Source organism: Microtus ochrogaster, linkage group LG2 (genome assembly GCF_000317375.1).
Source record: "Microtus ochrogaster isolate Prairie Vole_2 linkage group LG2, MicOch1.0, whole genome shotgun sequence".
NCBI lineage: Eukaryota > Metazoa > Chordata > Mammalia > Rodentia > Cricetidae > Microtus > Microtus ochrogaster.
In genome coordinates this window covers 45,486,707-45,499,251 of record NC_022028.1, presented here as the reverse complement: position 1 = coordinate 45,499,251, position 12,545 = coordinate 45,486,707, and the positions used below count along the sequence as shown (strand labels likewise).

The 12,545-nt window shown below is 52.5% G+C and overlaps 1 protein-coding gene across 1 annotated transcript in view; it reads right to left on the bottom strand.

Moving 5' to 3' along the window:
- Positions 1-6,547, bottom strand: part of Adora2a (adenosine A2a receptor) — a 10,146-nt gene extending 3,599 nt beyond the window's left edge. The window contains exons 1-2 of the mRNA XM_005360186.3: positions 6,502-6,547; positions 5,265-5,830 (exon numbers count right to left, since the gene is read on the bottom strand). Coding sequence (XP_005360243.1) covers positions 5,265-5,587 — 323 coding nt within the window. The 5' untranslated portion in view covers positions 5,588-5,830; positions 6,502-6,547. The remainder of the gene's footprint in view (positions 1-5,264; positions 5,831-6,501) is intronic.
- Between the last annotated feature and the right edge of the window lie 5,998 nt (positions 6,548-12,545).

Genomic DNA, 12,545 nt, shown 5'->3' with positions numbered 1-12,545 from the left:
AGACAGACAGACAGGCCCTAGTAGTTGCTTACCACTTATCTAATCTGTTCCTCTGTTTTAGGGGAAACCGAAACTGAGACCCAAAGAGACACAAGGACTTCCTGTGAACAGACCCTGGGGCAACTGAAACCTGGATGAATTTCTCAGGATCTTTTACCGTCTCTTCTGCCGTGCTGCTGGGGATCAAATCCAAGGCCCTGCACATGAGAGGCAAGAGTCCTCCCTCTGAGCTATCACTCCAGCCCTGTCAATTCAGAACCCAGACGGTAACTGTCAGGCATATTCTCAGGAGCTTCACAGGCCTGCCGAGTGGGGCCCTTGGTCTCCTGTAACAGGGCCTCTGCAGGAGGGTCACAGACTAACTCTGCCCACCAACCATCACAGACCAAGCACTGTATGTGTGCCTCTCTGCAGGCTCAAACAAGACGTCCTAGGGCCCCCACCTCATCTAATACTTACTCTGTGCCAGGCACCCCTCAACAGTGCTTTACACGATCTTCACGGGAGGGGAAGCTATGTTACTGTTCACATCTTTCCTGGGACAAGCACACCCTTCCTGGGTCCTAGTACCGGTACATTCCCATAAGCAGGGAATGCTGCGTCACTTCTCCTCTCTGGGCCTCAATTTCCTCCTTTATAAACTGAAACTAAGAATTCTAGATGCATTACCACTGCTCTGTAAGGGCAAGATGCTGAATTTAGTGGCTGGAAACCCCAGGGAACCACTCTGTGGCTCAGGGTGGATCAGAGAGCTATTCGGCCGCTGTTCAGAGAAACGGCTCAGGGGGGGATCAGTTGTTCAGCTGCTATTCAGAGAAACGGGCTGCATGGGAGACTGATGGGCTTCTGGGAATGGGGTAGGGTCTCCCACCATGTAACTTTCAAACTATCCTCAGAACAGGCCTTCTTGACCCTGTCCAGGGAGTTAGAAAGGCGGTAGTAAGTAGCTTCTGAGTTAACAATGTCGTGGGAGACAATGGGTCAGGGCTGATAGTTTCTAGGAATACACCATGGAAATCCCTGGTTTGTTCAGTTTACTTTTACAGGCAGGGAACCCATAAGGGGAAGTCTTCCCCTGGATTCTAGAAAGAAAGCCCCTATGGATGTACTTTCCTATGTTGGCAATGTACTGACGGTCTTGGAGATATTTGGTTATATGACCTTTGGTCTTCTTGAATGTTTAAGTGCATGCAAGCTTTATTTTTACACACACACACACACCCCAAATAGGACCCCATGCTCATATTTTCAGCACTTGGAAATAGAGGCAGGAGAATCAAGAATTCAAGGTCATAGGGCTAAAGTCTGAGGTCTAGAATAGCATCAGGACCCAAATGGAATCACGAACAGACCATAGCTGTCTCAAGGGCACATCCTGGCCTGTATCTGTGACTAACACAGTCTCATTGAGGCTTTCTGGATAAATACATTCTGTGCAGCCATAATGATGTCCAGGCTGTCTAGTGCGACATGGAGTCCTTCCAGGGAGCCTCGGAGATCTAGGGTGTGGGTACCAGAGTCTCCAGCAACCCTATTTTCAAGTGGCCTCTGCATCTGTATATCCTCCAATCCGTAGAAGTTGCCCTCCCCTGGGAATCCTCATCACCCATCCCGGGGGCTCACCCCATGGCTCCAGAACATACCCACAATTCCAGGTGGAGTTTCCATGTGTATTTGCCACACTGGAGAGAAGGTGGAATTTTCTAAGTCACCTTAAGGGGCAATGACCTAAGAATTGAAGAGCATCTTGACCAAAAAAGAAACTCAAAATCCCTCCATAGGCAGATACCAGATCCCCTAAATCAGCCTCACACCACACCTGCCTCACTTACTCCTTCCTTGGGGACCTTTGGCAGGGTTTTACCCTCTGGATACCCCCTACTTCACCTATCAAGACCATGCACACCCTGTAACACTAATACAGAAAGACTTCCTGCAGGGCACACCGCCTCCCAATTCTGCACCATCACCAGCACCCTCATGGAGGGAAGAATGGAGTCAGGGCTTCACACTATGTTAAGCACCTAGTATTCTACCACTGAACACTGAGCCAAGCCAGCAGGGACTTAGGGCCAAATGGAAAGCCTTTTTATTTCCATTTTGTGGTACTAGCGATACCGCTTAAGGCCTTAGGCATGCTACATAAACACTCTCCCACTGTGCATATGCCTGGCCCTTGTGCCCTTTTGGAAATAGAGAAGTGTATTTTATAGGACTTCAGGTCTTGCACCAACTGATGTCCTATGTGTCCTTTGGCCCGTTCTTTGGGTCTGAGAGCCCCAGAGGCCAATGTGAGACTTGCAGACAGTGGTGTGAAGGGTCCCTAGGAGAGGGAGCCTGGTCTCTAACACCTCACTTTTCATTCTTTACAGGCACAGAACTTCATCTCTGCCACCGACCCATTTTCTTTATCACCCAAGAGACCCTGCCTTAATTGAACAGGGTCCCTACACTCAGGAAGGAGGGAAGTGATCACTCCAATTCCTGGTGCCTGGTACAAGCTTGGGACTAAGCCTCCATCAAAGGCCAGAGCCTATGGACCTTGCCAATACAACAATAAGTACCTTAGAAGAGGATGAATTCCTGGCTGTGAAGGGAAGAAAATGAGAGTCCAAGCTAAAGAACATCTCCAGAGCTACCCAAGGGTGCCTAGTCCTCTCCAGATCCCCCTCATGCCTGATCCCCTGATCCCCTCCAGATCCCCCTCATACCTGATCCCCTAATCCCCTTCAGATCCCCCTCATTCCTGGTGCCCTGGTCCCTTCCAGAAACCCTGCATGCCTGGATGCTCCCTATCTAGAACCCTCCCCCCCATGCCTGGTCCTCTGGTGTCCTCTATGCCCCTATCAAGCCTGGCTTGTTCTCAGACACCTTGCTCTACAGTTACCTCCACATTCTCAATAACCAGAAACTTCGAGGGATCGGCAAGTGAAGGGGCTCAATAGCCAGGAACACAGTGGCAGGCTCTAGAGTCTGTTCAGGTTGGGAGACACAGAGATGTCCTTTCTTGGCTCTGGTCTCCCACAAGGGTCATGTCATCTGCTCTGCTTGAAAAGCTGGACCAGGATGTTCAAAGGATATACTGTACTAACACTCCACGGCAGCTGTAAAACTCGGCTCCTGGCCGAGACCAGCCTGTGCTTTTCACAGCCCCACTCAGAGCTCAGATGACCCAAGGTCCAAGCGGAACTGAGGTCAGGAGGTCCTGGGGGGTCAAGGATACAATGGCTCCAAGCCTCCATCTCACAAAAAGAGCTGCATCCTTCCCCCATTACCCCGCCTGGCCTAGTCATTCCTGCCCATTTACTGAAGCTGCAGACCTTTCTTTATGAGCTCACACCTGAGAAAACAGGCCCAGCATAGAGCGGCTAGCATCCTACAGACACACACCTCATCCCATCCCATTTCAGGGATTCAGTCTCTTGATACTGAGAAGACAAAGACAGAGAGAGGCCAAGGAGAGGAGAGCCAGCCGAAGCCTTTAAACCAAGACTAGCCAGCCTCATCTTTCCCACTATGCCGCTCCTCGGAGTTGGAAAAGAGAATGTTAAGCTACTGTTCCTCTTGGTGACCTACTACTGCATGGCTGAGCCTGACTCCCAGGGCAAATGCCAATGACCACTGGAGACTCCAAGGATAGAGGGTAGATGCCATTGACCCCTTGGGGACCCACATGTAGATTTCCCCTAGGCCTCTGGGTTCTAGTTTGTCACTGCAGAAACCTAGACCTTGGTCTACTTAAGAAGTATGGGGTGGAGGCAATGGGGCAGACTGTCCCCCCCCCCTTTTTTTTTGTTTTTTTGAGACAGGGTTTCTCTGTAGCTTTGGTGCCTATCCTGGAACTAGCTCTTGTAGACCAGGCTGGCCTCGAACTCACAGAGATCCGCCTGCCTCTGCCTCCCGAGTGCTGGGATTAAAGGCGTGCGCCACCACTGCCCGGCCCCACAGGAGACCTTTAACTCCATCCCTTCATAGAGCTCACCAGAAGTCCCTCCCCTTTCATTTTTGTTTATTTCTTTTCTTTTCTTTGAACAGGGGTCTTCAGGCAAAGTCCTGGCTGACCGGCAACTCTCCATGTTTAGGCTATAGCTTTTGCCAAGTTTCCAGCTACAAGTGTGTGTGCTTGCTACCATGCCTGGCTGAGTCCCTTTTGATGAAGTCTTTAAGGCAACACAAGGCACAGGCTCCATCCTTTCAAGTAAGCTAGCGTGGGTGTTCGCTTCAGGGCTCAGCTTATAGCAACAGCTGTGTGATGTACTGTCCAGGACACCACCGAGGCACTTGGGGCGACCCCCGAAGCCTGGCGTCACCCTGATGGCGGGTTACACTTCTCCCCAGGCTCTGCTACCCACTCCTTGGATGGCTGTGAGAGAGGCAGCCCCCTTCTCAGAGCCTCTTTTTTCCATCCAGAAGACGAGGGGGAAGGAAATGACCTCTAAAGGTCCTCTTGCCTCTGACCCTGAATTTTCACCGTTCACCAAGCCTAGTCCCTATCGCTGGCTGCCCTCATCCCACAGCAAAGTTACTGATGCTTCCTTTGTGGGTGGGAACTCCACTGGGGTAGGAAAAGCTCACTCTGGGGGCTATACGTTGTAATCTCCCTTTATGGACTCCCTCCTCAGGGCCCGCAGCCACCCTGGCTACAGGACCGAGCTCTGGTAAGAAGAACAGAGGTACAATCCCTGGGAGAGTCTGGGTTATCTACAGGGCAGATGGGAAGAGGCCTCTGGGAAGATCTTCATTACACAACACTTGGCCAAAGTCACGTCACAACAGAATCACCAGAAAACCCCCTCTGCACAGCCAGCCCCTAAAGCAGGCAAAGTCCTCTCAGACTTAAGAGCAACGTAATTTGCATAGAAGTCCAAATGACTCACTGTGGCATTTGGCCAAGTCACTTCCCCTCTCTGGGTTACTCTTCTGAAGCACACACTGGGGGAAGGCTGGTGGTGACAGAGGCGGGTTCCTAGCTAAGGCTCTGTGGTTTCCCATGCTTCCCCACCCACCTCAGATCATGCTTAGAGGTATGAAGACTAACTCACACACACCAGCTTGCAGTATCTGAGCCAGGCCACCCTCATCTGACAGGAGCCATACACAGCTGCCTGTAGACAGCCTCAGCATGGCACCTGGGGAGATGCCAGGGTACCCTGTACCTATAGGAATAAGCCAGACAGGTATGGTCACCTCCAGTTCTATCAAGAATCAGACCAAGACCCAGAGGCCTGTCCTCTGTGCCCACAGATATGCAAGCCCTGGCTCACCGGAGTGGGATGCGGATGGCGATGTAGCGGTCAATGGCAATGGCCAAGAGGCTGAAGATGGAGCTCTGAGTGAGGACCAGGACGAAGCAGGCGAAGAAGAGGCAGCCGTGGCAGGCGGCACAGAAGCCGGTGCTGATGGTGATGGCGAAGGGGATGGCGAGCACACCCACTGCAATGTCAGCCGCTGCCAGTGACACCACAAAGTAGTTGGTGACATTCTGTAGGTTGCTGTTGATCCACACGGCCCAGCACACAAGTACGTTGCCCAGGACGGCCAGCACAGCAATGGCCAGCTCCACCATGATGTACACCGAGGAGACCATGGTGGGAGCAGCCACACTTGGGCAGGCTCAGCAAGGATGCAGGTCTGGGCCAGCTCTCGGTCCATAGCTGCAGCCCAGCCGACCACCTACTCAAGTCTCGCAGCCCTTTCCTCACAAGAGCCACGAGTGTTCCCAGAGAGAGTTTGCCACAGGCTTTCTCACAGAGGATTCCGCGTCTCCTAAAATCATGACTACGCCAAGGGATCCGGCCGGGCTCCGCTCGACTTTAGGCTTCTGAAGTACCTGCAAAGAGAGATTGCCAGTGAGCGGCTGAGCCACCCCAGCCACTCCAGATTCTGCCTAGTGTCTGTCCAGGGAACAACTCCCATCTTGCCCTATCTATGGCCGTCAGTCACAGGCCTGAAGAACTCAATGGTTCCAAAGAATTCTGGTCAAGATCTTCACCCAACCCTTCTCAGGGAAGTAGTTCCTCCCCCAGTCTCTTCAGGACAGACATGGGAAGGATAACAGTCAGAGCGAGGACTCTCTACCCAACATGCCACTTTCCTCACTTCGGGTACCGCATTACCACCGTCCCAGCCCAGACTAGCAGCTGGCGCTATGGAAGCAAGTTAAAGTCAAGGCAAAATGATGCTTCTATTGGCTCCTCTTTTCTGTAGCTTTTCGGATCTTCTGTGACAGCCTGTCCTGTCCTCTGGGTCCCTGCATCCATGATCAGCCCCGTGAGACCCTTCCCTCCAGCAAAGCTCTCTTCCTACCGGGCTTCCCAAATCCCATCTACCTTCTCAACACTGGGCTAGCCTCCCAGCCCAGCTCATCTTGCTCCATCCCCTCAGGGAACTACCATCCCCACCTGAGGGACACCACTGTCACTCAGGTCAGACACTTCTTCAGACACTCCTGGAGTTCCTTTCTGAAGGGACCAGGGAGCCTTATGTCCTAAGCTTTCTTACCCTCACAGGTGGTAAACCAGGATCCAAGAGAAGGCCACCGCTCCGAGAGCTCCTGCCAGCAGACTGTGCACCCGGGCAGGGCAGGCACTGTGGCTGCTTCTCTTCTCTGAGGGATCCGCCTCCTGCTCTCCTCCCACGCCTCTTCCCACCTGTCCCTGTGCCTAGCTGCTGCTGGGATCGCAGCTTTAGGAAAACAGGCGCTCTGTGAGGACCCACTGGAGGACTGTGGGCAGGAATGCTCTTTTTTTTTTTTCCGGGTCTCAGTTTCTCCACTCAGAGTGTAACACCATTACATTGTCCCAGATGACAACCATGGGCTCACTTCCATGCTTATCCATAACCCCTTGAGAAAAGAATAACAGATTTGGAAAGACTACCCCAGAGTCCCAACGTCAGATCACAGGAATAGCTGAGACCCCCTAGAAACTGGAAGTCTTGCTCTCTCTGTAGCAAGTCCCAGTCAAGCCCAAACGCCTGCCCTACTCCCTGAGCTTGCAAAACTCAGTGTAAGCAGGACATTCCCCAAAGCCTGCTATCCCCCAGGCAAGAACCAAGAGATCCCTCGACTCCCAGTTCATCCTCTTCAGTTCTGAACCTCTATAGGACCCCAGGTTGTGCCTGCACGAAAACACACCTTTCCTACTTCTATACGCCAGGACTGAGGGTGAGTGGAACTCCAGGCCTTGGAAGAAGGATCTTCTCCACTTGAATCTGGCCAAGAGGTAAGATGGGGCTGCAATAAATAAACCCCAAGCTCCCTTCAGGGCTTCAGTCTGGAGCCAGGGGAGACACAGCTGCAGCTGTGCAGGTGTGGAAGCCCTTCTACCCAGCGAGGAGGTGGATACGGAAGGCTAGGAACAGGAGGCCAAAGTCTGCAGAAGCCGACGGTATTACCGTTTCTACCTAAGAGGCGCCATGGCTCCTTAGGTAAAGCAGAGACAGCTATAGCTAAGCCCTTATGAATCCCAGCTTTGCATAAGCCAATGGCCAACTAGCTGTTCTTAATGCATCTCCCCAGCAGAATGGCTAGAGCCGGGACGTGTGCCGCCTCTGGGTCCGTGTCCCTCTGTGCACACAACTTACAGTTTACAGAAGCATGCATCAGGGGTCCACAGCAAGCCCAGGACCAGCAGCTCCTACCTTGGGCTGTAGCTTTCAACGTGTGGGGCTGCAGCAGCCCTCTGTCGGCTCAACCAGGCCCAACCAGGCTCAACCAGGCCCAGCCAGGCCCAGTGAGCCCCTGGAGAGCTACTGCCTTCCAAGAATCCTGACTCCCAACTGGTATCTTTCTGGGGGGAGGGTAACCACATATCCCTTGGGCCCGATCTAGTGGAATTTGTGTTGATGGGCACTGAAGCTGTCTGGAATTAGACCAGCCCATGGCTAGAAAGCCGGCCTAGGCACTAAACATCCTCCATCTTCAAGGTCCCCAGTGGGAAGAGCGGAATGTAACACAGTTCTGTCAAGGTGAGCCAGCTCCTTCCCTGAGCCGAGAGCCCTGCTGATGGCCACACTGCCAGGGCTGACCCGCCAGTGACTGCGCTAACTCCATCGCTTCCAGAACCTTGGCTTGGAAAGTGCCTAACTCAGGCCTGTATTTGCTGAGGTTCTCCCAGCAGCCTCGCTACCTGACTGAGTCGTCCCAGTTCTCAAGGATCCTCACGTTCTGTGCCGGGTCCGCGCTGGATATTTCTGGACACCAGCACCCTCCCTGACTGCCCTGAGGCCACCCTGCTGCGCTCCAGTCTCAACACAGCTGGCCCTCCTGCCAGGCCTGCCTTGCATGGGCTGAGGACACACCAAAGGTTCCTGTCCCAGGGCCCTTTCCTCTGCCCTTCCTTCAACATTCCTGCAGCCTGCCTCAGCTATCACAGCGCATCCCAGGGGAAGCTCCTCTGATCCCAGGGCCACCTGGGCAGTTGCCAAACCAGAATCTTTCTTTTCATTTGTGCTTTCCCCAGCCCCAAGTCCAGCAGATCAGCGGAGCCAGAGGCATTCTCAGGACAGACAGGAGGGAGGAGCCCTGCAGGGGAAGGCTGAGACTGTCTAGCTATAGGCAGGCAAAATAGCCCAGGGCCAGGGCACCCTGACTTGGAGCCTTTCTTTGTAGTATGAATGTTCCTACTGGGCCAATTCAGACCTACGAATGTATCGCTGACCAGACGGAGCCACACACAGACGGGGCCAAGAGATGTCAGCCACCGCTGCACTGTTGAGTCCCGTGCTCTCCAGGTGTCCGTGGATCTGAGGATCAAGGCTACACTGGGCCCCCTTGAGGAACTTGTGTGTGTTGTCTGGGAGTTTGGAAAATGCCTGAAGGCTGTGTTTGGGCTGGCCTGGTGAATTCCATTTTTCAGATGAGAAGCTGCAGCCCAAACAGGTGAAAAGACTCTCCCCTTTATGAGGGACGTTAGAGGGTGGCATAGTCCCTGGAGAATGCTAAGGGTTACGGTAGCCGACGTCCCTCTCTGCGACAACAGTGGTTCTTAACCTGTGGGAGGCCACCCCTTCAACAAACCTTTATCTCTAAAAAATTATCTATATTACGATTCATAACAGGAGCAAAATTACAGTTATAAAGTAGTAATGAAAATAATCTTATGGTTGGGGGGTCACCACAACACGAGGAACTGTATTAAAGGGTCATAGAATTAAGAAGGTTGAGAACCACCGCTCTAGAGTCACGGGAAGCCTGGGGGCCCAGGGGAAGGGGCCAGTGCAGAGCCAGGATCTAGCAATTTCCTATCCCTATCTTTTGTCTCCATCGAATTAATCCTTGAGTCATCTGTTGCTAGCCAAGAGGGGAAATTAAATATTAATAATGTTGTATTTCCTTATGATTGTCCTTTGCTGGGGACAGGGCAGGGTGTAGAAACTGTCCCGTGTAAACCACAGGCATATGCTACGGGACATGTATCAGTAGACTTGAAGGGACAATGCCTTAGGGTCCCAGCGGTCACACTCCATGCTGTCTTTTCCCGCCCATTCACTCCCACCGTGATCCAGCCACTTTAAATTAAAACCACTTAACCCCAACCCGCATATCTCCTGACCCACCCCACCCCAGGCTCCGTGTACACATGCCCAGGTGGCGCCTCAGGACCCTGCTGGCTGTGTCTCTGTGCTCCCAGACAGTGCTCCACGTACTGCTCCGGGGTGCAGCCTAGCACACAGAACAGAGTAGCGCAGGGACAGGCCACTGCAGCTGCACTGGGCTTCTTCCTGGGCTCTAGAACCCCAGCCTTACGATTTCGTTTTGTTGTGAGATGGGTCACTTGTAGCCCAGGCTGGCCTTAAGCTTGCTATGTAGCTAAGTATAATCTCGAACTCATGATCCTCCTGCTTCTGACCTCTAAGTGCTGTAACGTAGGCCTGTGCCATTGTGCCCGTGCTGCCTCTTTCTCATAGACAATGTTCACCGGTTACCTAACCTTCTGGGCCACGGGGAACCTCTGAGCCGTCTGCTGCCACCTTTGCTCCCTGCCGTCCTGGAGTCTACTGCAGGGGTCTCAAAAGACAAGAACCTGGGAATTCTTCAATGACAGCTGCTACCTATGAGATTCAGATACTTAGAAGCCATGCCCAGGACCCCCAGGACCTCATCTCCCACTTCAGGTGCGCTGCACACTAGATTTAAGATGCCAGAAGAAAACAAGATTATGAAGAAGAAAAGTTGCGGCATTTATCTTTAACCCTAGCACTCGGGAGGCAGAAATAGGCAGGTCTCTGTGACTGAGTTGGAGGCCAGGCCAGTCTACATGATGACACTCCCTCAAAAAAAAAAAAGTCCATGAAAGAGAAAATAAAAGTATCAAACCCACAGGAGAGGATATGGCCTATGTAGTGATAATTTAGATATTTTACAAAGGAAGGGCCATAAACGAGAATGAGAGCTAGCAAACTCTCTGGCACACCAGAGCAAATACAAACAAGCAGCATAAAATCGTGGGCAGGACAAATAGGAATCAAAATAAAGAGCGTATCATAAAGAGCGTGATAGATGTCAGCCCTGCAGGCAGCGGAGGCCCGAGGCAGTGGTGGATGGAAGAGAATCCCGAGGAATTTCTACAAGAACAAGAGACAAAGTCTAGATGGAGGAGATTCAACATCTGTCCTTGGGAATGGGTGATACGAACCAGAGACAAAGTCTGGATGGAGGAGATTCAACATCTGTCCTTGGGAAGCAGGTAATATGTGGAATGGCACCAAGCAAGAGTCACGGCGGGATGTGCCAGTACCTCTTACACCCGAAGCAGTCATGGCTGGATGACTGGTACCTCTTACACCCGAAGCAGTCATGGCTGGATGACTGGTACCTCTTACACCCGAAGCACAGCCCTGTAGTTGCTCAGCAGTAGCTGGACTTGCAGGAAAACCTCCCAAACCCACTGAGTTCCTCCCTAACATACCAATCAACAAGACAGGTGTGCTCTGAGGCTGCCCGACGCTGCATGGCCTGGGCCTCCCTCCCCTTCCTGGGTCCCTCCAGGGTTGTGCAGCACCCAGATTCTAATACCTGGTAAAGGCTTGGGACCTCAAGAATACAAGTAGGTGACCAGTATGTCCTTCCCCTACCAACCAGGGTGTGTGGCTGCTGTTATGTTCCTGGGGACAGGATGTGGGCAGGAAGGGAGAACCAGCTCTCTGCAGCTGGAGGCCGGGGCACTAGCTTGCCTTTCTAAACAACTTCTCTATCACCAGCCAGGACCCAGGCTACCCTCGTTTAGGCTCAAAGGCTATTGGTCAGATCTCCCTTCTCTCCCACTGAGAGCCCTAGAATGGACCCTGACATGCCCACTTGTCCAGGTCTGGTACCCAGAAAGATCACAGGTTCCCAGTCCTCACCTCAGGGGCTACTCACGCATTGCAGGCTGCTTCTCCAGATATAACCTCTCCCGGGATCCAGACCTTACAGAGGGGCCCGGAGGGCAGCCTGCGTGGGATCAGCCTGCGGCGGGGTCCATGCCACGTCCATCACAGACTACCCCCACTGTGCCTTGGCTTCTCCCATGTGCACAGGCTAGAGCATCATATATATGAGCAGCCCCTGTGCCTGCCATAAATAGTGGTTAACAGGTACTGTTCCTCCTGAAAAGGGAACAAGGGATTCCTGGGTGGAACCCTGGCAGGAGGCTGGCCTGCACACTAGACATGAGGGGTTCAAACCCACTGCTTATCCATATCCCTAGGATATGGGTGTGATGATGCAGCCGTAGAAGATGAAGGACTCACGGCTCTCAGAGGTCACTGCGAGGTCAAATGTAAAGATTCCTCCAGCTAGAGCCTCTGGAAGAGACCTGTCACATAAAGTTAGAGGTAGCCCCAGGACACCGCACAGGACCTGTCATCCTAGTGTCTAACCCCTTGCCAGGCCTAGAGTGAGGGTGGCTGTTCCTCCCACCCCCACCCCGTTCCATCCCTGCTTGGCACCTGGCAGGATCTCATGGCTTCCAGATTCAGAGCTGGGACCTTCCTCTCTGCACCTCATGGTTCTGGGCCTTGCTCTGAACATGAGCAGCCTCCAGGGTCCCCTTTCTGTACCCCTAATCTTTTCCTCCTATTGGAGGCCCAGTATGGACCTAGGGCAGTTCCTCAAGCACTGTATCACCTCTGCTCCCCACCACTACTGAGTTCCCCAGGTCATGATCTACCCTTCTGTGGTCCCCAGTGTGTCCCCGGGACCAGAGTCTTCCATGGTAATTGGGAGAGTCTCTTTTACCAGCTCAGTTACCTGCCGGTAGAGCATCCTCACCTGTATGTCCCCATCTCCTCAGCTCCTCCATTGCATTCATGAAAACCCTTCCTACCTGTGCCTGTCTATCTACTGTCTTTCTGTCCATCTATCTATCTATCTATCTATCTATCTATCTATCTATCTATCTATCTACCCATCCATCATCTATCTGTCTATCTGCCCCACCTCCTCAGCTCCTCCATCATATTCATCAAAACCCTTCCTACCTGTGCCTATCTGTCTGTTATCTATCAATCTTATCTATCTATCAATCATCTATCTATCTATTTATCATCTATCATCCATACAT